At 44.1% G+C, this 27,248-nt stretch overlaps 1 protein-coding gene and 1 long non-coding RNA gene across 6 annotated transcripts in view; one reads left to right on the top strand and one right to left on the bottom strand.

Moving 5' to 3' along the window:
- Positions 1–642: 642 nt before the first annotated feature.
- Positions 643–27,248, bottom strand: part of SLC45A4 (solute carrier family 45 member 4) — an 87,054-nt gene continuing 60,448 nt past the window's right edge. For all 4 annotated transcript variants that reach the window (XM_062626945.1, XM_062626944.1, XM_062626943.1 and 1 more), the window contains exons 3-8: positions 7,862–8,050; positions 5,105–5,284; positions 3,942–5,017; positions 3,749–3,848; positions 2,576–2,787; positions 643–1,450 (exon numbers count right to left, since the gene is read on the bottom strand). In XM_062626945.1, coding sequence (XP_062482929.1) covers positions 1,088–1,450; positions 2,576–2,787; positions 3,749–3,848; positions 3,942–5,017; positions 5,105–5,284; positions 7,862–8,050 — 2,120 coding nt within the window. In that variant the 3' untranslated portion in view covers positions 643–1,087. The remainder of the gene's footprint in view (positions 1,451–2,575; positions 2,788–3,748; positions 3,849–3,941; positions 5,018–5,104; positions 5,285–7,861; positions 8,051–27,248) is intronic.
- Positions 25,719–27,248, top strand: part of LOC134167854 (uncharacterized) — a 1,192,997-nt gene continuing 1,191,467 nt past the window's right edge. For both annotated transcript variants that reach the window (XR_009966301.1, XR_009966302.1), the window contains exon 1: positions 25,719–25,828. This is a non-coding gene — a long non-coding RNA (uncharacterized LOC134167854). The remainder of the gene's footprint in view (positions 25,829–27,248) is intronic.

Genomic DNA, 27,248 nt, shown 5'->3' with positions numbered 1-27,248 from the left:
ATTTTAAGGCCTAAAAGCTGTTTCTCATACAGATTTTGATACACCCAGACTATGCCATAACGTGACGGAGGTAGGCCTTGGGTTTACCTTGTACTGACACCGTGCCTTTACCTTGGCTGCTGCGCTCCCAGCCAGGAGGTTAAAGGATCAAAGTGCAATTAAGCAATGACTTCCTTTCCCTATGAAAGAGAATCCACATGCCCTCTCCCATGAAACAGACCCCAGAGATGATCAGGTTTAAATGCCAAGTTCACCAGCGCACAAACCCCCCAGCTAAACATTGTCACAGCATATTCCAATGACATTCATAATATGCAGCACTTGTGATAAGAACCTGTGAGTGCTGATCACGTCTCCCCGCTGCTGCTCCTTCAGTCTACAGCTGACATCAAGCACTCAGCATCACCCTCTCTTGACAAGCAGCAGACCTGGGAGCTGTTGTTAACAGTGTGATTAAAGAATTCACAGCAGTTTCTTAGAAACTGCAGTAATTGCTTTTGTTTTGCTTGAAAATAACAGCAAAGAAACCCATTCTTTGTCATTGCACTAATAAACCCCATGAAGTCTAAAATGAATATTAAACAACTGTTGCTGTCAGACCAATACTATCATGCTCATGGAAAGAAATGGATCGAGATGTCAAAGCATTTTGATTGAGCTGTTACACAAGTGAAACCTGAAATGGTCAGACAAGAAAAGGTAGCAAGAGACTAAGTTGAGAGAGCTTCCATTTTCAGTTAAAAACAGCTGAAAACTTCATTTTTTTCTAACAGCTAACTGTATACACTGTGAGTCTCATGCAGGTTAATAAAACTTACTTGAAATCTAAATGTATCCTTAATAAAAAAGTGTTCAGAGATGATGTTTCTAAGCTGGAGAGAAAGCAATCGGCGCCACAGCTACGGCTTCAAACCTAGATGAAGGACTACAGGATTTCATTTACATGTTTGCACAAAACTGCCTTTTCGTTTTCAGCTACAAGTAGTGAAGATCCAAATTTGTTCTCCTGGAAAAGAAAAACCCGACCTCAAGTCCTCGATCCTGCACCTGCAACTCCTTGGAATGTGGTGAAGGAGCAGCGGTGGCCTCACACGGCTGACTCGCCCTCCAGCCCTGCCGCAGACTCTCCTTTGCGTGTGAGCTTCAGCACGGGCGGCTTCTCGGTGCTCGTGCCGTTGGCCTCGGTTGGCTTTGGAGGATCAAGTCCCTTCTGCTCTTCCTTTGGCTCCTCGTTGACTTCAGGGTAAATCACCAAGAAGGTGGCTGTCAAAAACCCCAGGAAGGATCCCACCGAAGCCACCACAGGAATGACGCTGACGGTGCCGACCGCGTCCACCACGCCACCGAGCGCGGAGGCCACGAGGATCTGGGAGATGTAAACCTGACAGGACAGAATGGCGCAGTCTATGCCGAAGCCGCGCTTGGAGTTCCCGGGGCTGTGGTGGATGTACTGGAAGGAGACAAGAAACATGTTTAGGAGGGAAAACAATGGATGAGGTTAAAGCAAGTATCTACACACTACAATCGTCCTCAAGTGGTCATCTTTGTGCCACCCTTGTGCAACATCCACAGCAACAGCCTCCTTATCTACTTAGCATTGACCTCCTCATCTCGCACCAAGAGACAGATATTTACTGGGGCGCAACTAGCATGAATTGGCTTCAAGATTAGGTTTTGTAAAAGGAATTTACATTAAAGAGTTGGTAGAAATTGTTTTTATGATTCTAAAAAGGAATCCCCATCCAAATGCAGGAACGTGTTAAAACAAATGCTCCTCCTGGAATCTGTAATCCAAATGGAACAGTGCTAAAGAGGCGAAAAAAAAATGTGTTCTTGTTTCCATCAGAATCAGTTTGTCTTCCATCTCCCCAAACTTATAGCTGCACTTCCAGATTCACCTCAGTATCTAAGACTGAAAAAACTGAGTGATGCTAACATTAACACATCAGAAACAGTAGTAACATGTAGGTATAAAATACATACTCCAGTAGCTATTTAATCTCTCTTCATCTATCATATGCACCCCAAATCTTGTTATACCTCAGCACAGGGTTCAGCAATCATGACCCCACTGAGCCAACTTGATGCTAACAGCACCTGATTTAAGTAGCAGGTCTCCTTTGGTTGAAGATGATTCTACCCCCTCTACTCTGCTCTTCAGAGACTCTTCTGAAGCACATAAGAAAGACATGGAGCTGTTGGAGCAAGTCCAAAGGAGGTCACGAGGATGATCAGGGGCTGGAGTAGCTCCCGTATGGAGACAGGCTGAGAAAGTTGGGGCTGTTCAGCCTGGAGAAGAGAAGGCTGCGTGGAGACCTCAGAGCAGCTTCCAGTGTCTGAAGGGGGCCTATAGGGATGCTGGGGAGGGACTCTTCATTAGGGACTGTAGTGATAATGACAAGGGGTGATGGGTTCAAACTGAAACAGGGAAAGTTCAGGTTAGATATAAGGCAGAAGTTCTTTACTGTGAGGGTGCTGAGGCACTGGAGCAGGGTGCCCAAAGAAATTGTGAATGCTTCATCCCTGGCAGTGTTCAAGGCCAGGTTGAACAGAGCCTTGAAAACATTCCACGTACCTGTTTAATATCATGGTATTGTCCCAGAAGTGCATAGGGGCAGTAGGAGATGCTCATGGAGACTATTCCCATAGTGCTGATCATTATCATGGTGACGTACACATTGGGGAATATAGCCATCACTGCAGTGCCAACACAGAAACCCAGCGTGCCCAGGATGTAGATCACTTTTATACTAAGGTCGTAGTTGTCCAAGTATTTCTGCAACAAGGCTGTGGAGATGAAAAATGAAACATAAAAATCAGTTTACTCAAGAGAAGTTCTATGGTATTGATTGTGTATTGACAGGTAGATATGCTGTTTAGGACTTGGATGCTCACTGCATATTTGGCCTGTCTTAGCAGCATAGCTCAACTCTCACATGGAAAAAGATGTCTTGCTCTTTCAGAAACTAGGGAATAAATGAGCTCAGAGACTTGCCTTCAAGTCTGAGGCAGAACAAAATGCTTTGAAATTCAAACATACCATGGTTCACGCAGTCCACCTTGCCTGTTTATGAACTTTATCAGTGCAAATACACTCTGAGCACAGGTCCTGTTTCTAATGCAAACACTTCTCCTAAGCAAAGCAATCGGGTAATTGATGTTTATAGCCACACATTTCAGTTTGTGCTCAGAAACAAGCTGCCCACATGAACTTGGACATGTCTCAACACAGAGGCAGTCCCAACCATGCTGATCTGTGGTGGGGACGTGACTGCATATGTGCTGCAAAAGGCAGAATGTGTCAAAGCTCTCAGGTTCAGAGCCTGTATTACAAGCCCAAACTGTCTGTAGCTGGTTTATGTTACTCGAGAGCATGAAAGACTTGCCAAAATAGGTATTTATAACTTGTATTTTAAAACCAGGCTTTGAAAAACCCCTCTCACATATGCTTGAATCTTTTCACAGGCATCATTTTAGTTTCCTGATGACTAGCTAAATGCCATCCAACATCCTTTGATAGCATTTTGTGCTTTATGCCACTTAACCCATCTGTTCATATTTCCACCTCTACATTTGGGTGAGGATTTTAAAATACTGATTCTTAAAGAAGCCCCCCCCCCCCCCCCCCCATATGACCATGTATTTTCCAAACTATCCTTCATCCCAAAGGAGGCTGATGGTAACTGAAGCAAAACTCTTTTTCCCTTGTGAATGGATATTTCCACTGTCTGATTGTGCAGCCTCTTACCTGAACATACAGCAGCAGTAGCAGCATAAATGACCAGTCCCCAGCATCCCATCTGAACTCCAGCATTGTAGGCGTGTAACTCAGTTGAGTTAGAAGGGGCCTGCAGCAAACACAAGCACAAACCCATTGTGATGAGAACATCTCAGAAATGAATAACCAAAAGCAGTTTTGCCAGTGGTAAGTGTTCCCTTACCTTTGGATCCCCCTGAAAGATGACCTGTCCCATGAAATCTGTATAGAACACAGCTTCAGCAATGATGGAAAACCAAGTTAAGAGGTGACAGATGCACAGTCTCAGCAGCTCCTTTGGCATCTTTAGCATGGACAGCCACAAGAGCCTGACAGTGGTTTCGGTCTCCCCCTCTTCACTCTCTGTGTCTCCACTTGAATTCGTCGTGCCGCTCTGATTCCTGTGTCTGCACCTCTGTCGCTGCCACTTCTGCATGTCGTAGATATCGTTCATGCTGCGTGAGGACTTGATCAGCACGATGGCGTTGGCGCGACGGAAGCGATAGCGGTGGGAGCCTATCTTGCCATAGTAGGAGAAGGTGTACGATGGCTGACGGTAGAACATGTGCCGCCGTCGCCGCATGGAGTTCGAAGTGCTGGATTGCTTCATGCCTATCCTAGCGTGTCCGTTGAGGAACTCTTTTGGTAGGGAGCCATTGATGTTTGGGACTTTATCTTCGTTTAGGCGATTATCAAGCAACATGTCCTCCTCTTTCTCATTGTCCCTGAGGAAAGCAGAGAGGTGGTTGAATTTGGACTTCATGGTCTCTTGGCTTGTGTTGTGGGGAGTGTTTGGATAGGAACCATCCTGAAAAATGGAGGGTTCGATGTCATGCAGAAAAAGCAGCTCTGATTCAATTTCCAATGTAGCATCGGGCATGTGTAGAACCGAGTCACTCTTGCTTCTCACAATGTTCACCTCGAGGAACTCCATACTGAGATCATGCTCTGACTGAACCTCATCGTGGAACATGGAGGTTCCATACGGCTCTTCCTCACTAATGACATTCAGTCGGTTCACGGGGGCAAGACTACCGCTGAGTTTGACACTGGAAAGGGTGTCTCCTTCTTCATCAATCCTGTCCTGCTGAGGGTTATATTGCTCTTCTTCAATGCTAAAAAGGTGGAGAGCAACGGAGACAGAGAAAATAATGGCTGCGAAGAAGAAAAGGACTTGCTCTTGAGACTTAAAAATATCACCCAAGAAGGTCTGTGTCCAGTCCAGCCCTCCTAACATGTAACCAATTGCTCCTCCAAGACCTGCAGAAGAGAAAACAATCAATTCAGTCACACTGGATCATCAGGAAGACTTGACAGCTGCAAAAACCACATCGACTAACTCCATACCAGCTGAAAACGCATGGATGTTAAGGGCCATGTCTTGTTCTTCACTGTCCACCACATCCAACAAGTAGGCCCGAATTGGCCCTTCTGTTGCATCGGCACAGAAGTCCAACACCACAACACCAAGCACTGTGAGAACTATTCCAATGGGCTGTTTATCCGGGACATCACCGATAGCCAGACCTAAGGAGAAACAGAAGAGGGATCTGAGCATGTTGTCCCAAAAGGGAAAAGTACTAAGAGCAAGTTTAACTCCTTAAGAGAAAGGTGGCCAACATGCTCACTGGACACAGTCCTTTACAGAGTAAAAGGGCAATTTCAACTCTTTGGCACAGCTTCATGGAAGGTGTGGAACAAAGATCATATTCTTACATTTATAATACGTAAGAAATATGTTTTGCAGTATGTTGTTTTAAAACCATCTCTTAAACCTTTCAGAGCATTGGCTATTGAAAGTCTTGTTGCCATGGTGCCCAATAAGCAGTGGTCACAGTACACCAGGATAAATGTATTTTAACCCGTTCATCCCTCTCCTTGCTTATTCATATTTTCCAGATCACTTTTATAAGCTGAAACAATATGAAGGGATTTTGCACTGCACAAAGCATCAGCTGGCTTCTGTTGATAGCAGGGGATGAAATGCTTTTTGTCTGCTGAGTAGAAAGGCAGCATTATTGTACAGCTGGGGAATTTGTCATAAAATAAACCACTGACAAGCGCGTGAATTACTTGGATCAGGGAGATTTAGAAGTTACACATGGAACACTGATAAAACCATTAGGGTAACTGATGAAAATGACTGTGGAAAGAGATGAAGTGGCTGAGCTAAAAGAGCTGATTCCTTCATATTCAATCCTCATTTATACCAAGGCCTCTGAATGCTGAAGAAGTTCATACGTGTTACACACGCAGTTGAATATTACAAAGGAAACAGCAATGGTGTCTGTACTTTAGATTTGCTGGAAACCTGAACAATGCATACTGTGGAGAGAACAAGGGCTGAATAAGATCTATCCACTGGTGTTCTCCTGGGACACGACTGTAATACTATTAGGATTAGCAAACCTCTTTTATTGCTTTATCGTATTGTACCTCTGCTCTAAATAGTAGCTCAGGTGCTGTCTTACACTGACATCAAGTGCTGTCTTATGCTGATGTAAATGCTGGTCTAAAGGAAGTGTCCCTGCCCATGGCAGGGGGTTGGAACTGCATGATCTTTAAGGTCCCTTCCAACCCAAACCATTCTGTGATTCTATGATGCTGAATGTTAGTGGCAAACCTTGATCTTCTAGGATGGAAGAGATCTAAAGAAGAACACAGAACAGCTATCACTTCAGTTCAGTTCACTCCAGGCTCCCTTGGGAGAGGCACAGCAGTGTTTAAAGTGCTTTTCAGAACAGGGTTTTCCTTCAGAATCTACCACAACCAGTTCCAGGAATGGATGCACAAAGCCCTCAGCTCACTTTTGCAGTGCATTGCAACACCCCCTGTGTTTAAAAGAAGTTTCATGGCACAGGAGTACCACTGGAGTACCTGGAAAGCACAGGGTTTCTGGAAAGCCATGCACAGACTGGATTACTGTGCAACCAAAAAGTAGAGAGAAATCACAGACAGTATTTTTGTAACCTTATTACAAGGCGAGATACTTCAAAATAAGCCCATAAACTGTGTGTAAGGTTTGCTTGCCATCATCAATGGCTCAGACCTAAACTACTGTGTGGAAGAGCTTCCGATCAATTAAAATCTCATAACGCAATCTAACATCTTGCATACATCTGGAGGAGGAGGAGTAAGTCCTGGAGACATCACAATACAACTGAGACCATATGACAGCAATTCAAATAATTAACATCTATTACTTGGGGAAATTAAACCAGAATAAGTTAAATGTCATTCATCTGAACAGTTTGTCCATTGCAGAGAACTAAACCCCGTTATATGGCATCCAAGCTCCAGCTTTAAAAAGCAAACATGCTGAGCCAAGGTAATGTTGCACTCATTTCCCTCCGTCAGTAAAACTTTTTGACAATGGAGCTGCATCCAGCTCCCGAAAAGAGAGAGCCAAGAGGATATTATTAGGTGCTAAGTTCCTTTCATTTGCATCAGTCCAACCATGATGTAAACAGTTCCCCAAATGTACTTGCTGTCATCCCTCCTACTCTAAATTTACAAAGACATTGGAGATTAAGGTCTGTAGTAAACTACGTCCAAGGGAAACTATTTTTACCAGCTTTGATGGGGGCTCAGGAAAAATGATTTTCCCACATGGTTTTTTGATAAACAAATATTAACTGTGCTCTGGACTCTTTCAATACCAGCCCTAAGAAAAGCACCACAAAAAGTGAAAAGATAATTTCTGAAATAATGCTGGAAACAGGATGTGTTGCCAGATATGCATTAAAGGGAAAATGGATCACAACAGGAAACATTTCCCTGTGAACAGGTTGCTACAATTTTCCCATGTCAAAGATCGACCAAATTCATCTCAGCCACTGCAAACATTGTGCTGGCAACCATTGTATTAACTACACTGTATTACTAGTTACAGCCACGACTGCACGACCCTCAGCACAGCACCCTAACGTTAGAGTAAGGATAAAACCACGCAAGGTGCATAGCTCAGATGCAGTGATTTCTAATGATTTTAACACTAAACACAAGTTAAATTGACTGCGTATCGTTATCTTAACTTCCTACATCAAAATCTGACAGCAGGGGTGTCAGCAGGAGATACATGCAGGTGATTTCCTCATTATTTACCTATAACAGAACCATTAAGGAAAAGTGCAACTCCAAAGAGGACACCAATGCAGAGAGCAAGAATGAAAGGCCGCCGGCGGCCCCAGCTCAGCGTGCAGCGGTCACTGGCCGAACCTATAAGCGGAGTGAAGATCAAGCCCAGGATGGGGCTAAGGAACCACGTGAGGCTGTAGTATTGTTCAGGAAGACCTAAAACAAAGACAAAAAGGGATTTTAAGGTTATGTGCTAGACATCAAACGTTATACCTTTGAAACTGTAAACTGATCAGTCATTTACCTGCAGTAAGTTCTCTCCCAAATGAACCACTCCCTAAAGATTTCTTATTAATAGGTACAAAATAACAGCTAACAAAAGCACAGATCATTTAGTTCTCAAATACCTGGGCAATAAGAAGAGCGCAACAGGTATATTTAAGCTACTGAAATACAATAGTCAGTGATATATACAACAGTGGAACCATGAGTCTACATTAGCTACTACTGACCAAAATCTGCTGAATTGTACTGAGTGTGCTGCATTTCTTTTGATTGGGGCAGGTAGGGATGGCCTCTGTGAAGCACCAGCAGCCATGGCTGGCTGTATTAGAAGCCAAACAGCTTTGTTGCATCCTCTATCCACTTGTGGACTGTAAACCCCACAATCTTTGGGATGCTCAGGAAGCCTACAGCACTTGGTAGTCATATACCCATATCCCATTGTCTACACAACTTCTAACATTCAACAGGAGCTGAATATTACAGTTCATCTAAGACCGTCACCATAAAGAATAACGGACTGAGAATGATGGACACGACTCAGCTGTCAGATGAAATATCCCCTTTCTAAAGGGGATAAAAATATTTACTTACAGATTTGAACAACGGATGACAAAAGAAAAGCACACTGTTAACCTCTAGAGAAATCTAAGACAGCTTATATATCTCTGATATCCTTGGGGTTTTTTTCCAGATCTGAGGTGACTGTTCATAGGGTCAGATGGAGACAAACTAGACTTTTTATGTGATATTTACCCAGAAAAAGCACTTTGTAACAAGTTGCTTTTAATATCTATTTTAACAACAACAATTTAACGTTTTTACCATCATATTTTAATAAGAACTTCTGGAGAAGGAAAAGCCCCAAAGCCTGCTCCACACCGCTCCAGCATGGAGAGCAGTGGCCTGCAGATGGCAGCCTGGCCCAAAAGAGCAGCTCCACTTGCGTCCTTTGAGATCTCTTGCTTTATCAGCGCAGGTCAGGTAACCACTCTTGAGTTGTTTCGTTGCAAAGCATTAAAAACAAAGCAATCCATTTCTTGCAGTCCAACTGATGCCAAGACTGAAAATCTCAGTGTCTTCACCCCAGGAAGGAAAACCATTTATTATTCAAACCCGTATCTGATTGAGTGTGAGTAGGATTCGACCTTTGCTGGCAAGATCAACCTGTACCTTGTGCTCCCTGTTCAGCACATGGAAGCATCTATTACCAAGCAGGATTATATCAATCCCTGCCCAAAATAGCCTCTGCTGCAAATTTGGAAGTCTAATCTCCTGCTGTTTAAAGTATCATCAAATCTTGACTAACAACACTGATAAAAAAGATTTTCCCGAGACTGTTGTGTGCTTTGCGGTGATGCAGAGATCATGTTATAGGAAAATAACCTGTTTTTGTGCCATGAATAACAAATTTCATCATCAGGATTCAAAATCCAGGTATAAAGCCAAGGTCTCTGTGATCTGACTCAATGGAACTAGATTATCATTAAGGTCCTTTCCAACCCAAATCATTCTATGAACAAGCTAATGGCAACAACTGCCTTGATGAGTACAGAATTAGTGAAGAGATTTGCCTCTTCTGAACCTGCCCAACCCATGGTTTTGGACTAAATTTGCCCATGAACACCCTGCCCATGGAGGAAGAGGATGGTATCACGTTTAGGCCACCTTTGCTTGTTAGAGGCAGCTGAAGGCCTGTGCCAGAGGCCAACACAATACATTGGCACTTACCACGTAACTACTGACTCACTCCCTTTGTGGTAGGTTGTAGATTCCTAGGAAAGGGCTGTTCCCATCACGGTTCAAACCACTACCTCCTGCCTAGTTTTTCCAACTGTTAGGTAATGTCTTGGCTAACATGGAAGGTATAGTGAACATTAATAGCGGGGGTTATTAGGTTTAAAGCCCTTGTTGAAGTAGCCATGGTTGTTAACAGCATTCCTCCAGACCCCAACACCCAGCTTCTTTAACAAGCACTATCCTAATCATAGGTACAATCAGCAAGCCAGTAATCAAAATAACAGTGCAGGAAAACTTCCATCTCTCTGTGTTTTAACACAAACTTCACCAAGCTCAACAGCCCTCCCAAGCCCACAAGCAGGGTTGGGCACTGCATTTAACTGGCACCTCACCTGCTCCAGGATGCTAATACTGAGCAATGCCTGAGCTGGCATACAGATAGCGGGAGCTTCTTAAAAGAAATTGATGGGAAAGAAGAAATATTTAGTTCAAGAGAAGCAAAACCAAATGGCTGGCAGGTTCTGATGCATTTAGAAGGAATGATTTTTCTGCAGGACACGTAAGAAATAGCAACATGTAAATATTCATCCCATTTTGCCTCCACAAAGACGTCCTGTTGAGCAGCAGGCTACACGCTGGAGGTTGCTATTGTGTGATGCCAAATCACTGCAGTCAATCTGTTCTAAACAAAGGTGGAAGCTACAGCTTAACCAACATCACTGATCTTTACTTATCGTAGTGATCATCAACATCTGAAATAACTTGGTGTCACATCACTGCAAGAGGGCTGTACACTGAGAAAAGACATTTCTTTGCTGAATTATGTTGTGACTTGTGAATTACGAGCTGGGACATCTGAGTCGAGCTCATCCATCAGCAAACACTTGCGAGGCATTGAGAAGGCTCTGCAATAAATCACAGTCCTTTTCTGTTACTAGCATTACAAGCACCATACTCTCTTAGATAAATAAACAACCTTAGACAGATAGATGTAAGTAAAATGGACCCAGTTAAGAGACTCTCTTTTAATACTGTAACTTTCATTGAGACAAACAAATTGTTTTAATGGAGACTATGAGCAGAAACAATGAGAAAGCATTTATACAAAAGGAACACTCGGTGTCTATCCGGGGACATGGGGCTTGTACAACTCACTGTCCCTCTGTCCTTCAGAAGGACATCTACAACAGCATTTCTTGGTGGCGTCCACAGATTTTAACCAAAAAAGTTCTGGAAACACTTAATCCATTTAAAATGATGATTCAAAATGAGTTCTGCAGAGAATGAAACCCTGTTTACAAATGTTTTTCCTTCAACCTTAAAACCTGCCTATTTCTAAATCAGAAAGATGGGGATTTTTTATGCTTTAGAGCCTCAGTTCATCAACTCTCATTAAAAATGTTCTAAGATAATTAAAAGATTGAGTGACCTTTACTGCCAGCATTATTCTGACTTCAATACTTGGAGGATCAACTTTGTAATTCAAAATCAGACTCCAGCCTTCATTCTAGTTCCAATTTTACAGGCCAGTAAAAGAAAGGAAACCTTTCTTTTTACCCAACCTCTGTTCCATGCCTACAATCAGGGAGTCTTAAATCTTTATCTTTCCATGTATGAGTCAGAGGAGAGAGATGGAGATGCTTTCTTGAGAAGGCTTTATTTTTCCTGATTGCAAAGGGTGATCTTCCTATCATCTAAATACTATAAATAAAAGCCTAAATCCAAATATTTACCCTGAAAATGGCTTATTTTACAGAAGAAACAAATCTCAGTGATTTCAGAATGGAGCTTTTGGGATGGAGCTTTTATGGAAGGGCAGAAAGGACACTTATAAACCCAAGAACATTCTGTTTGGAGATCCTTCTTTAGACAAACCACTTTGGTATCTTTTATTGAACTGCTCTTCAGCAACCCAAGTGTCTATCTTTAGAAAAAGAGGCCATGATAAAAATCTATAAAGATATTAATAGCCCAATGCCAAAAGAAATGGAAGAATCTCTAAAAAGCTTTCAGTGCTCCTCCAAGTAAACAGGAAAGGGATAACTTTCAAGTGAAACACAAGCAATTCCCACAGAATTGCTTGTGGTTGGTAGGAGCCATCGACCTGAGGACAACCTGCTCCTTCTCTTGCTGTAGAAGTCATGCTATAGACTACTTCCACAGCCTAAGTGACAGGGCTCTTACAAATTGCATTCCAAGTGTAAGCTAGCAGTTTATAAGATCATCATCTGTGTTTTATATACAGCTATGCAGAATTCAAACTAGCTATCATTTATTAAATGAAGTGTATGACTTTTCTGTAAACTGTGGTACCGTCACATTAGTTGGTTACTCAAGTGGAAAACTGAGTGGGGTTAAGAGGAGATTCCTGGTGGGAACCAGGTACACGTACAAGCTAAAGTAAAAGAGCACAGGAAAAGTTGATGTGCCAGCAAAATTCCCTCCTGATCCTGTCTGACGGACAGCAGACTCTTCACCTGAACAGTATGGGCAGGCAAACACAGCAATTGTTATAGCAATGGGTAGTCAAGTTAGTTACCCAAAGCTTCCTTTTGCATTTGCTTTCTATATCTTATCTACTGATAAGTCATAATCTATTCAGTCAAACAAAACTCTGTGAGATAACAATTCTGGTCCCTAGAAGAGCCTCCTCTCGCTGTATAGATTCAGTTGTCACCTCTCATGTTGTCATAGAACAGTTAGGATTGGAAAGGACCCCAAGATCATCCAGTTCCAGCCCTCTTGCCATGGGCAGGGACACCTCACACTAAACCATGTCACCCAATGTTGCTGGAAGCCAGACGTTTGGAAAGCTCACAGCCACATTCTACAATGGGTCTTCCAGGAGAGAGCTTTACAAGGCACTGGGCACCACCTCCATGGCCCACGAAGCAAGACTTCAAAACATCCTTGCAGATGTTCTTCATAAAATTCATGCTTCATGAAGGTGCTCAGAAGGCTGGAGCAGCTCTGCTCTGGAGCCAGGCTGAGAGAGCTGGGCTGAGTCAGCCTGGAGAAGAGAAGGCTCCTGAAGAGGAGACCTTAGAGCAGCTCCAGTGCCTGAAGTGGCTACAAGAAACCAGGAGAGGGGCTTTGGACAACGGTCTGTAGGGACAGGCCAAGGGGAATGGCTTTAACCTGCCAGAGGGGAGACTGAGATGAGCTCTTAGGCAGAAGCTCTTCCCTGTGAGGGTGCTGAGGCACTGGCACAGGGTGCCCAGAGAAGCTGTGGCTGCCCCATCCCTGGCAGTGTTCAAGGCCAAGGTTGGACACAGGGCCTTGGAGCAAGCTGCTCTAGTGGAAGGTGTCCCTGCCCGTGGCAGGGGTTGGAACTGGATGAGCTTTTGAGGTCCCTTCCAACCCAGACCAGTCTACTATTCTGTGATTCATACTGGCAGTGTCTACAGGACCTTCATCATTGCAACAGCAGGTTTGCTTTAGCACTAGACATTTCACATAAATGGGAAAGTTCCAGGCAGACAGAGGAGAACTCCAACCTCAAAATACTTTTTTCCCTTAAAAGAGGCTGTTCTGGTTTTAGTATCTTGAATGTCTGCATATGTGATATGTGTATTTGGGCTGGCTTGCAGGATTTGGCAGTAGAAGCAAAATAAATAAGCAGACTGAAATACTTAAACAGATTGTGTGTATATATGCGTGTGTGCAGGTGTATATATATATATATATATATATATATACACACACATATATAAAAACAACACAAACCCCCTAAGTCTTTGCTGCCTCACAAGACTGAGCTCCCGTAATGAAACTTTATGGAAATGATTCTGCACTCGGCAGTTGAGGAGAGTAATTACATATCCTAACTGTTCCTTTCTCTCGATAGATATATGCTGCTATACCTACAGAGCTTCACCACTTCATACAATATATTAAAATGGAAAGACAGTTAAGAAGGTATCCAAGCCATGACAATGAGTAGAAATGAAGAGATAAACAGAGTATCTGGACACCAAGAAGCTCCTTTTGATGCTCCCATCTAGCAGCAAGGAGTCAAGAGGCAGTGTGCATTGGCTACAGTGATGTGCCCAGCCCGCAGCCCTGCAGCATCCAGTCTCTGACGTGCACAACAGATGCAGGGATGCTGGTTGTGACTGGATTTCAAGGCAGTACTGCACAGCAAGCTTGCCTCATCCATATAACTGCCTCACCACAACCTCTTACAGCCAAATGTGAAATGTCCCAACCACTGAGAGCTGCCATACCTACCTGGAACAGGCTATAACTAGGCAGGGGCTGATTTGGGATGGCCAAGGGAAATACACACAGCATACGCCTTTCCTAAAGGCTGCTGAGCCTCACTCACAGACTCTAAGGCCAATGCAGCTGCATCCCATTACCAGTTTAATGCTGCTCCTTGATTTTGCCTGTAGTTTTCCACCCTCACTGGGTAGCAGCAGCTTGAACAGCGAGCCCCATCCGCCAACTTGGACAAGTAACCTGGTGGCCTCCTGGGGGGAAGAATAATAACTGGAGGATTATTATTTAGCCTTTCACTGACAGCTAATCTGAGGAAACACCGAGGAGGGGGTAAAAAAAAGCCCCATACTGGATAAACAAGGTTAGTATTTGTGCTGTGAACTGAACACGGAGCAGGTCACAAGGCAGGCTCCGAAGTCTCATACAAATCAGTGAGAAAAAGAGCAAAACACAACAACAGCTTCTGTGAGCAGCGGCGACTTGCCACTGAGACCCTTGTAATATGGCATTTCCCAGCCAGCTACAAACAAACAGGACACTGGCTTCTAGTAAATAAGGGTTTGTTTTTTCCCAGACAAAAAAAAAAGGGCCCAACAATAGTGGGACCAGCAGCGCTCACGGTTCACAGGAAATGCTCACTGTGTCACCATCAGTCTAAGGGCTGTGTGAGGTCACGAGTTACATGGAAGAAAGATTAAGTCACATGCGGCAGTTTCTATTCAAAACCTCTTTTTGATAAGTTCTATTGGGGGAAAAATAGTTCTTTATAAGCTTAACAATAAGATCTGATATGGGAATAGGATGCTAAGCTCCTATTTTCATTCGGCAGAAATCATCACCTAGAGACTTGTTTATGCACTTGAAAGCAAACACCATACACATTTCGGAACCAACACAAGAAGCTGTCGTGCCTTGCAAACAGTTTCTGTTCCACAGTTTCATCCCCGCATGTTGTTAAAAATATCCCCCATTGATCTGTTTAAAAATGCATTGCTTATACAAGCTGCTTTGTTTAGACTATGATCTGAAAGAACATGGCAAGCTAAAGCGATGCTTGTCAAAAAGCTGTGAACAGTCAGAACCCCACTATCTGCTCTACCACAAGGAACCAGAACAAAATCAAGCTTTTTAGCTATAGAGGAATGGGGATTTCAGATTGCAGCTGCAATCATTTCATAAATACACCTTGATATCCACTCCCTTATATTTAAAGCAGAAATAGAGTAGCCAAACGTTCGGGCCTCCCAGCTGCATGCCAGTATCAACACGAAACTTCAACCACAAATCCTTTTGCTTCTTGCTATCTCCCTTCAGGTTTTAGGACTTCCAATGGCTAAGAGCTCGTGTGGGACTCTGAGCTGCCAAAAAACCCATAACTGAGCCAACATAAGTTGAAGCAATGCACTGGAACTGGCATGACTGGTGGTCCAAGCACTACTGCAACACAGTGAGCAACTGTACGTTGAGTTTATTGCACCTGTGAGAAACCAGTTTCTAACCTCTGGATTGAAATAAGAAGCCTGACTAACAAAGAAGGGATATGAAAAAGTTCAGTGATTTCTCCTGGTGCCCATCACCATGATTTGAGCAGCTTCCAAATGTGGGAGTACGAGCTTTTAAGAAGGCAATGATTTTGAGTATTGCTTGAAAATTACAAAAGTCTGATATCATATGAGATGAGAGAGCCTCCAATTTACAACCCTAATGCTACAGTCTCTTACAGTTGCTGGTGTAAGAAGACATTGAGGTGCTGGAGCAGGGCCAGAGAAGGGCAACGGAGCTGGTGCAGGGCCTGGAGCACAAGTGTGATGGGGAACGGCTGAGGGACCTGGGGGTTCAGTCTGAAGAAGAGAAGGCTCAGAGGGGACCTGATCGCTCCCTACAACTGCCTGACAGGAGGATGGAGTGAGGGGGGGTTGGTCTCTGCTCCCAAGGAACAAGGGATGGGACAAGAGGAAACAGCCTCAAGCTGCACCAGGGCAGGTTTAGATGGAGCTGAGGAACAATCCCTTCCCCAAAGGGTGCTCAGGCATTGGAACACTCTGCCCAGGGCAGGGCTGGAGTCACTGGCCCTGCAAGTGTTTACAAACCTTGTAGACGAGGCCACAGTGCCATGGGTTAGTGGTGGCCTTGGCAGTGCTGGGGAACAGATGGACTTGATGATGTTAAAGGTCTTTTCCAACCTCATTGATTCTATGATTCTAAGACATGAAGCCCTACAACTGGGCTCCATTTTATGTGAGTTTTACCTCATGCTGCCCAGCCTGTATGATAAGGTAACACTTGCTCAAGCCATGTGCTTGTTCAGAAGTGACTCTGAGCAAGCCACAAGGCTCAGTGTAGTTGCAAAAGCACAGGTGGAAGAACTCAAAACTGAATCAATACTATAAGAGCTTTAACTGCTGCTAACTTTCCATGTACAGATGACAGCCTGTCAAGTTGTCAGGCATCTTTACTCACTCAGTGTCTCAGAAATGACCTATTGCAATAAACACCACATAAAATGGGAGCAGTATCCAAAAATTATGTTCTCACTGCTAAAATTCACATCCTGACATTCTTCTTGTGGCTGTCAAAGAAGAGCTCTTCTGCTTAGCCAGCAACACTCACAAGCTGTCAGAACACAGATACATCTGACAGTTCAGACTCTGCAGTCTGAACATACTTTTCTGGAGCACAAACTATCACCCACTTGCAAGTAGTTTGTTCTCTCCTCTGCCCCCCTGTTTAGCTCTTGGCAGCAGGGTTGTGTGCACAATGCAGTACTGCTCCAGAGGATGAGAAGTGAGGATGCGGCTGCCTCCTCGGTGCAAAAGAGGAATTAAGTTGTGGGATATGAGAGTGGAGGGATAAAGGATTCCTCCATTTGGATGGGGTTATTAGCACTGAGGGGAGCAATAATCAAGAGAAAAAATAATTAACAGGAATATTACAAGGACATAGAAGCAGCACTGTGTGCATTTCTGGTGTACCCAGAACACGGAGCTGTTGTCCCAGGACATGGAGCTGTTGGAGCAAGTCCAGAGGAGGCCACAAGGATGCTTGGGGGCTGGAGCAGCTCCCGTATGGAGACAGGCTGAGAACACTGGGGCTGTTCAGCCTGGAGAAGAGAAGCTGCGTGGAGACCTCAGAGCAGCTTCCAGTGTCTGAAGGGGGCCTACAGGGATGCTGGGAAGGGACTCTTCATCAGGGACTGCAGTGATAGGACAAGGGGTGTTGGATTCAAACTGAAACAGGAGAAGTTCAGGTTGGATCTAAGGAAGAAGTTCTTCACTGTGAGGGTGCTGAGGCACTGGGCCAGGGTGCCCAAAGATATGGCGAATACTCCATCCCTGGCAGTGTTCAAGGCCAGCTTGGACACGATCTAGCACGACGTGTCCCTGCCCATGGGGGGCTGGAACTGGATGCTCTTAAGGTCCTTTCTAGCCCCAACTATTCTGTGATTCTCTGGCACTTTGAAAGGACTCACATCCAGGAGCAAAAGGCAAAAACTCCTTTCCAAAGCTACAAGCAGAATTCAGCTGCAGCCCAGCCTGTACGCATCAGGAAAAAACCACTAGACCAAAGAGGCACTTTGCAAGGAAGAGGGCTGGAGCACTCTCTGTTTTCCTGTTCCAGGATGGGGATCCACTACCTCTGCATTGCTGCAACACGCAAAACTTCTACAGCAGCTTCATGCCTTCATAATGCACCTACATCTCTGCACCTACATGACTGCTGACAGTCACTCCCTGTCAGACAGACAAGATTTTAAATGAAAACTGGATCTAGATTTGAGATACACAAACAAAACATTAATAAATATTAAAAGGATGAATTCAGGTTAGAGATGCTGCAAAAACTGCCCAGCATTTCCCTCAAACTTGTGTTCCACATTTTAAATTTCCTGAGTAGTTGGATGCCAATTCTTACAGCAGAAACAACTTCCAGAAATTTGGAAACTATTCCAGCTGGTAGTACATGCCTTGCCTACAAACCAGACTAGAGCCACCCGTTTTGAAAGAACAACTAAACCAGTACTAAAACAGTGCTTTTGCTTTTCAACAGCATCAGCACAGAAATACTAATGTGGCATTTACCTACAGAATCCTGGAGGTGTTTTTAAGCTGTAGGAGAGTAACATCCCCTTTCTGGCAAAGCTATTCTGCCTTAGAGTAGCTTTCGAAATGACCCATGTGATAGCAGGCCAGCAGCCACCACACTGGGTTAAATGACACTTGTGAAAAGTGGAATTAAGGAAGGAAGTGACAGGCCTCTTGAAGGATTTCATCATCCAGTTTCCCCATTTGCTGTCTCTGCTCAATTACTTCTCAACCTCCTACAACTGTCCTCCCCTTCTCATAGCTGGCAACTGTGGGAGTCATCAGGGTTTCATTAAGCGCTGCTGCTCTACTGCCATTCTGCCAAAGTTGTAGAAAGGTTTATGTGGCTTCCTTGACAATTCCTGCTTTATAACCCGGTTTTATGGTGCTGTGTCAGGAAAGAGAAGCATATGTGAAGAGAGGCGAGCCAGAGGTATGTGTGGAAGGGAGAGAGGGGGAAGCAAACGCCTGAGAACAGCTGAGTCTGAGGCGTTGAAGAAAGAACACACACATCCATCTGCAGGCAGGCAAAGACGGGCTTTCTTTTAGCAGGAGTATAAATGCTGTCAAGTAAGGCTTGTAAAACTTTAATTATTTAAAGTTTCTTACCCTCCTACTAACCTACTTCCACAGGAGTAACCTGTTGTAATTCAGGTAGATTATTTTTAGCCATTATAACAATCCAGTTTTGTACTGCTTTATCAAGCAACCGTATATAGACATATATGCAATATTCACTATTCCTGCTGCTGAAGAGGAATCAAAGGCAACACATATGACACAGAATCCTAGAATGGTTTGGGTTGGCAGGGACCTTAAAGATCATCCAGTTCCAACCTCCCTCCTATGCCTTGCTCAAGGAAAGACCAAAGAATCAACTGCTATTGTAGATTCTTTACCATTTAGCAATTTCTACAGGTTGCACAGGATTCTATCCTTACCAATACTATACCAGGGCACATACAAACCAGTACCAAGTGCCAGGTTTAATAAGCCAGCAGCTGAACCATTCATACTCAGACACTGAGAGTGCCAAACAAGGTTTCTCCAGGCTGCAGCAGGTAATAAAGCTCTAGAGAGGGCAAGAAAACAGTTTGCCAAGAGCTCCTATGGAATGCTGAAACCCATTCGCTGCCATTCTCCAGATTACCTGTGCTGTGCTTGTTGGCTCTTGGGAAATTTGGTTCTAACTTTTCTTCTTCTCTTGCACATTAACCAATGTTTAGAAACAGATCACTTTGACACAAGAAAGAAATTTGCATCACAGTGCTTAATGAGAGAAATTTGAATACAGATTAAATCTGATGCAACTTCCACTGTGCTGAACCAGCACTAATAACAAAATGTCCTTTTAACCTCCACTGAGGGGCAATTTTAGGGATATAACAAAGATATTTACATCAAATCAAAAGCTGAGAACTTTCCTTATGATCCCAGAAAAAACACAGGTTGTAGTCACCTATACACACATATCAGCATAACCACGCGAGGCTGACTTAAGAGCTCCACGTCCCTCTAGTGCTGCTGTCCCAGAGCTGGATCAGGACTGCAGGGGGGTCTCCCCAGAGCACAGCAGAGGGGCAGGATCCCCTCCCTCAGCTGCTGCTCACGCTCTGGGGGTGCAGCCCAGCACACGGGGAGGTTCTGGGCTCAAGCGCACACTGAAGCTGGGTCATGGGGAGCTTCTCCTCACCCAACACCCCCAAGTCCTTCTCCTGAGGGCTGCTCTCAATCCAGTCTCTGCCCAGGCTGGGTTTGTGCTGGGGATTGCCCTGACCCAGGGTCACAATCACAATGTCAGTGTATTTACTGCCAGATTGCAAATGCTGTCTCCTGTTGCTGGCCTGTAAAGCAAGCTGCAGACACAGAAGGACTTGGAGATCACACACAACACCAGCATCCATTTGCCGTCACTCCCAAGGGCCTAAATGTACACAGATATATACATGAATGCAGCAATCAATACATTGCCTTGCTACACTAATCCTGCCCTTGCCTTTACGGGATGTAATTAAAAGCATCATATGGCCGTGATGCCCCACTTCGCCTCGGTGCTCATTACACAACACTGCAGCACTTCACCGTTCTGTCTCGCTGCAAGATTACACATCAATTCCAGTGACATGTGTTGCCTGGAGATATGCAGCATCCCACTTTATCCAAAGCTCCATAGGGTTTTTGGTCACTGCTTCCAGAGTACTGGCAAGTGTAGAAAGAAAGGCACTTGGGCTCAAGCACGCTTTAAAATTCCCAAACTGAAGAGACTTACATACACAATAGCAAATCTTTCAGCACCAACTTACAAGCCTCTTGTGTTAATCAACAGTGGAGCTTTTGTTGCAGTAATTAACACATTAATAACTCAGAATATGACCATCTATTCACACAGCAGAATCAAATCCTAACCAAAACCTGCTGTTAGTACCTATTTGTGCCTGTAAGCACCACCAAACCTGAACTGGTAACTCTGGGTGTTCAACCCCAACTGAGCTGACCTTCTGCCACCCCCTAAAAATCTTATGTAAATAATATACAAATGTAACTGAACAACTTTTCTGTTTAAGTTTTCAGTTAAAATCATACTTGCTTCATGGGGACATACTCAACATGGATGATAAGGGGGCTCTCATGAGACCTCACTTGGAGTATTGCATCCAGCTCTGGAGTCCCCAACATAAGAAGGACAAGGAGATGCTGAAGCAAGTCCAGAGGAGGCCACGAGGATGATCAGGGACTGGAGCACCTCCCATATGGAGACAGGCTGAGAACATTGGGGCTGTTCAGCCTGGAGAAGAGAAGGCTGCGTGGAAACCTCAGAGCAGCTTCCAGTGTCTGACGGGGGCTACAAGGCTGCTGGAGAGGGACTCTTCATCAGGGACTGTAGAGATAGGACAAGGGGTGATGGGTTCAAACTGAAACAGGGGAAGTTCAGGTTAAATATAAGGAATAAGTGCTTTACTGTGAGAGTACTGAAGCACTGGAATTGGCTGCCCAGAGAAGTGGTGAATGCTCCATGCCTGGCAGTGTTCAAGGTCAGGCTGGAGAGAGCCTTGGGTGACACGGTTTAGTGTGAGGTGTCCCTGCCCACAGCTCAATGGGTCATCCCAAAGTTTATGAGACTTGCTCAAGGTTAAGACTTTTAAAATACCATTCTAGCAAATGCTGGGCTAGAAGGCATCACCCACATATTAAACTTCCATTCACTTAAACAGAAGTTTGCTCCTGTCATATCTTTCTACCCCACCAAGCCACAGGAAAATTATGATGGCTCTGGTTCAAGCTGCCAAACAAATGACTGGCATATACATAGCCCAGCATGGCATCTGGGCAGGGTATCCAGGAACAGAACTTGGAAAAGGAAGGCAGACAGACTTGAAGGGAGCCAAAGAAGTATTCTTTTGTTGAGCAGGTTGTAGTCAGCACAACATTTGCGCCCCTGAATTGCAAACAGCAAAAAATCAGTTCATTTCCAGCCTCAAGTTGTATGTATTAGAAAATACAGTCAGGGTACAGCAAAGTAAAAGACAAGGAGCTTGGTTTTGCACATGGATATATATCATCCTCTTCCTCACCCATTTTTAGGCTGGGCTACACACTTGGAAGCCATGTGAAAACAGTGACTCAAGAAGGTGTTTTTGGCCTATGTAGCCCTGCAGATGCCATCTGAGAACCTTCATCTTCCCAGGGATTACTGACCAGACAGTTGATCTTTAGCTTTCAGCCAGGATCACATTTGCATAGTCCTTTTAAGGGTCAGGAAATGGTGCAGGCAGCTCCTTCTATAATTACCCTGGCTGACCTAATACAAAGAAATAATAGCTAATAAACATTATAGGTACCTTATATAAACTTCATATACTAAAAGCCATTTTGTTTCCAGCTATTAATGCCCAAACTAGTCAGAGGAGGGGGAAAGAAAAGCTGAATTGATCCTACCTACACTCCTTGGGTCATTCATGTCATGCTTTACTGCCCTTTTCAATACTCAAAGCCTTCCCATAATCAGCTTACAGAAAGTGTATTGTTAATTGTTACTGCACTGCAGAATGAACCTTTTGGCCTTTCTAAAGGCTTTAGCACTATAGGTTTGTTTATGATAGGAATAAACACTGCCTGGGATCAGTTCTGTCACAGCGCGCTGCTGGGAAGCCCTACCAGCTAGAAGTCAGCGATGAATAGTAACAATGCATTCACTATGGAATTATTTGCTGGTTTAAAAGTGTTGCTGAATTATAAAGAAATGCACTGATTCTTCTACCCCATCATTCATTGTATACTCCAAAACCAGAGAGAAATTTTGAACATAACCCATACTAACCTCCTAAAGAGAAACTGCATTCCTCTAAGTAGTTGCCTTTATGAGGTTAATTCCTCATGTGGCTGTATCAAGTGAAACAGAAATCCTATTAGTGCTTTACCTGTTTGCTTCAACAAATGAACTACAGGTTGCAGTTTGTAGGTATGGTTTCCCTTGCCTACAAGGAAAGGATCATTGGATCACTGGTCCAGGAAAAACACTGCAGTTCACCAGTTATTCTAACAATCTCTAGACATACGAATGCTGGTAACAGGTCTATAGAACACTAGAATCAACTGGGCTGGAAAAGAACTTTAAGATCATCAAGTCCATACCTCCAGGACTGCCAAATCCATCACTAACCCATGTCACTAAGGGCCTCTTCTAGCATACAGGGGGCTTTAATCAGCTGAAGGTTCCCACCCCCAGCAAAAAAGGGGTGCTCCTCTGTAACTATTCATGCCACCAACTGCCTGCCTTGTGGGTAAAGCATTACAGAAAACCGTCCTCTCAGATGAAATCATGGGGACCGATTAAAAAGATGGGTGTTAGAGCCTGCCTCAAGCTTCCAAACTTTCCTACATGCCTTCTTCTACCACAGAATCCCAGACTGGTTTGGGTTGGAAGGGACCTTAAAGCTCATCCAGCTCCAACCCCTGCCACAGGCAGGTACACCTTCCACTAGAGCAGGTTACTCCAAGCCCCTGTGTCCAACCTGGCCTTGAACACTGTCAGGGATGGGGCAGCCACAGCTTCTCTGGGCACCCTGTGCCAGCGCCTCAGCACCCTCACAGGGAAGCACTTCTTCCTTACAATTAATCTAAATCTACCTAAATCTACCTAGTTGTATAAACTTGTGTGTTTTGGCTTGAACATTAACTTACATGAAACACATTCTACACATGTACTGGAGAGATTTAAAAGCAGAGTTGCTTTCACATTGAGGTCTTTTAAACCCTTAGCTACATAAAAATCATGGTCTTAGTATTTTGAGCTTGATAACTAGAGCAGAACTTAACCCCCAGTATCAGGCAGCATTCCAAATAGCAATCTTAGTGCATCCTGGAGGAAAGGAAGGATAAAGTCATCAATACAATCTCAAGTTAAACAAGTAGAGCACACCTGCAAGTAAAGACAGCAAGCATTTCCTTTCCAAATGTAGAAAACTAGGCCCTAAAGGGGACAAAGCAGAACAGAACCCTTTCCCAAACCACCAGACAAGTGTTTTTATCACATTGTGAAAAGCAGTTTTACTTTACAACATTCTGCTTATAACCTTTTCCTTGTCATTTGAACTTACAAAGAATGGCATGAGTTATATATATGAGTTACAGGTGGAGTCTGTAGCACAGCATTATCCAATCATCCAAAAAAGAAAACCTAAATAACATTTAGGATTGATCTTGGCAATCATTTCCCAGCTGACAGAAAGTTGTACCAAACCCTTCTCCTGAAGCTTAACAGCCTCAAAATGTTGGATAACTTACTTTAAACACATTTGCTATATATCAACAGGTTAGGAATCCATAGGGCAGAAAAATGACCTTCCCCTTCATTTATCTTAACCTCTCACACGTCCTGACTGCTGTTCACACTGATGGGGTCCCTGGCACCAGATTTATGACCCATGCCCCTGAGTACCTCAGAGATGGGGGGGGGGGGGGGGCATTTGTTAAACTACTTCTTCATTAAATCACAAAGCCACCTTCAGTTTTTTCACGGGTTACATCATCTTATTTTCTCATTCCATCCCTGCACTCCAGCTTCTCCACTGTTATTCAGTGTCTGTATCTGAGGGGATGCAGCAAATCACAAGAGAAGGGATGTCAGTTCTCCCCATGGATCACTAGCGATGACCTCTGAGATGCTGCCCATTCAGGTTTGAAATGTGTATTTCTTGCAACCTGCTGTTTGTTGAGCCAAAAGAGCAAACCTGAAATTCAATTTTCACTTTTGACAGATGACAGCATTTCGTTCTGCTCTTATTTAAAGTCACTGTAAAGCAAGCACAGCTCAATTTATGCTGCAAAGGTGTTAACAGGAGGAATATAGCCCTCAGTGAGAAATCCCAAACCCTTTCAATAAGCAGTTCTTCTGCAGATCCAGTGCAGAACCACTACAAAGGTGTTGAACTGACACTGGTCTAGGAACTAGAAACCTAGTTTTGTGAAGTTTGATGGAAAAAGACTTAAGGGGACAAAGAAGGAGCAGAGCACAACGTGTCGGTTCTTCATTTCTGTTGTAGCTTGGAGCAAAACACCAGCTCAGATGGTTCTGAGGCTGCAGCAGCATCCCACTGCTACACAAGTTGTTTAATAGCATCCGAGTATGATAAACAGTCGTTTTAAAGCCACCTGATGTAGTCCATGTAAGACAGCAGGTATGCTTGTAATGACTCTTCCTTGCCAGGAAATGCCTGGCTTGGTCAGACACTGCCTGACTTCCCAAATCAGGCAAGGAAAACACAGGGAATGCTGACACTGAATCCACTACAACTAATTAAATCTGGCAAAGAAGCATTTATCTGGACATCTGAGGCATGTTTTGGGGTTTAGATTTGAGAAGATTTCTCCTATAGTGTCAAAGTTTAATACTCATTTTAGAACATGCAATTTAATAGTAATTTTCCTGCCACCTACATGAACTCTGAAGTGTGTAAATTGATCTCCACTCTCTAAAGAAGTACTTGAACATGCAGAAGTATCCAGACAGAAGAGGTATTAACCCACCTCCAAGTGAAGGACTCATTTAAAGCCAGCAGGATATTGTTGGAATGTGCAGATTAGCTGGGGGGGGGGGGGCTTCAATTCTGATAGAGTGAATTATTGAAAGACCATTGTTTACGGAGCAGCACAACTGATAAAAGGAGGAAATTCATGTTTTGAAACAGTCTGTACATGAGAACACATAGAAAATGATCCGGCTCAGTTTATCACTTGAGCCAGAAAGGCCATAAATCAGGATCCTGAGGGGGATAGAAAGTCAAGGTTAAGATGATCTGAGCAGAAGCTATGCAAAATGTACTGGCATATTGAAACAGACTGGGATACGTGCCAAAGACAAAAGTGATGCCGAGGACAGAACCAGGCCACTGTAGGGACTTAACTTTTCATTCTCTGTATCAGCACTTCCATGGGGAAAAGGAGTCTTGATCTGGTAGTGTTAAAGCTTCTCAAGCAGAGTGTGTACTGTTTCTGAAGAATGCCCATCCCAGTAACTTTTGTTTTGACATTAATTCATGGCACAGTTCTGGCTTCCAGGTCATCCAGTACCTAAAGGGGCTACAAGAAACCTGGAGAGGGGCTTCGGACAAGGGCCTGTAGGGACAGGACAAAGGGAATGGCTTTAACCTGACAGAGGGGAGACTGAGATGTGCTCTTAGGCAGAAGCTCTTCCCTGTGAGGGTGCTGAGGTGCTGGCACAGGGTGCCCAGAGAAGCTGTGGCTGCCCCATCCCTGGCAGTGTTCAAGGCCAGGTTGGACAAAGGGGCTTGGAGCACCATGCTCTAGTGGAAGGTGGTTCCTGCCTGTGGCAGGGGGTGGGAACTGGATGAGCTTTAAGGACCCTTCCAACCCAAACCAGTCTGGGATTCTATCATTTAGAAGAGCTGCTTTCATGAACTTTTATGCTATTTTACACAAAGTGGACGAGTTTCCAGTAACAGTGACTGGAAGGGAAACCTTGTTTGGTAGAACATCCTCCCCTGCAGTAGCAACATGATGAGGAGTGACAACAAACAAAGCACTTCAATCTCTTCTCAGTTTCAAAACACGAGTGGAGTCACCTACCAGGTCTAGCAGTACTTGCTACATACTTCAGTGCTCTCGCCAGCCACTACCTGCCCAACACTCCCAGCACCTAGAAGTCTTCCCCTCCCCTACACCACTTGCTCATCTTATTCCCTGCAGAGTTCAGGCTTTCAAGTCATTCTGATTCTGATGAAGCTCTTTTCAATCCGATTTATTTCTGCAGAAAACCAGGACACATTCAATTTACAGGGTCTGCACCTACTACTGCAAGAAATCCAGTGTGAGTGTGCAACTGAAGAACACCAAATGTTAATGCAGAGTATCCCTGGGTAGTTATGGAAAAAGAAAATCTGTGCCCACTGTTACTCAAGACTTCAGAGGGAAGGCTGGGTTTATGCAGCAATATTGAGGATTTACCCATACCAAAGCAAATAAAATCTATGACCTGCTTTTTTTCCACCGGTTTAAACAGACTTTAAATGGATTTTATCATTAAGCTGAATGAGCAGCTCCAAACTTTTCCCATCACTTCCTGCAGAACAGCCTGCAGGAAGCACATCTGAAACCTTCTTGAGTGTTGCTTGGTTAAAAGAGCATGATTAAACTGGAGTCCCAGAGGGTGCATCACAACAGAAATACTGTTGCAACAAGCAACTCAGGAGACTCAGAGGAGAATAGAGCTTAAGGGGCTGCAGCTTTGACAGTCCTCTTGAAACAAGCTTTATTAAAACATTACGTGCTTTGGCAAGAGCCTGTTGACATTCTTTTCATTTCAAAAGTGGCCTTAATTTTATTTCCTTCGGCAGTAAGACTCCTGTTCACCGAGTTCTCAGCCATTCCCTTTCCATAACCTGTTTTACGATCATGTTCAATAGGAAACCACTGATTTGAGTCTTGGCCTTCAAGCTGGGCACCCAAATCTTGATTCTGCATCTGCAAGTCTCCACCAGCAGAATCCCATCCAAAGAACTAAAAGGTTTCTTTTTACAGTAAAGAACAGGTAATCTAGTGCTGAAAAATGGTCCTGATGGCAATTACTTCAT

The sequence above is a fragment of the Pezoporus occidentalis genome, unplaced genomic scaffold (assembly GCF_034315485.1).
Source record: "Pezoporus occidentalis ecotype Australia unplaced genomic scaffold, CSIRO_AGI_Poc_V1 ctg3, whole genome shotgun sequence".
In the NCBI taxonomy this organism is placed as follows: domain Eukaryota; kingdom Metazoa; phylum Chordata; class Aves; order Psittaciformes; family Psittacidae; genus Pezoporus; species Pezoporus occidentalis.
This window is presented reverse-complemented; position numbering and strand designations above follow the sequence as displayed.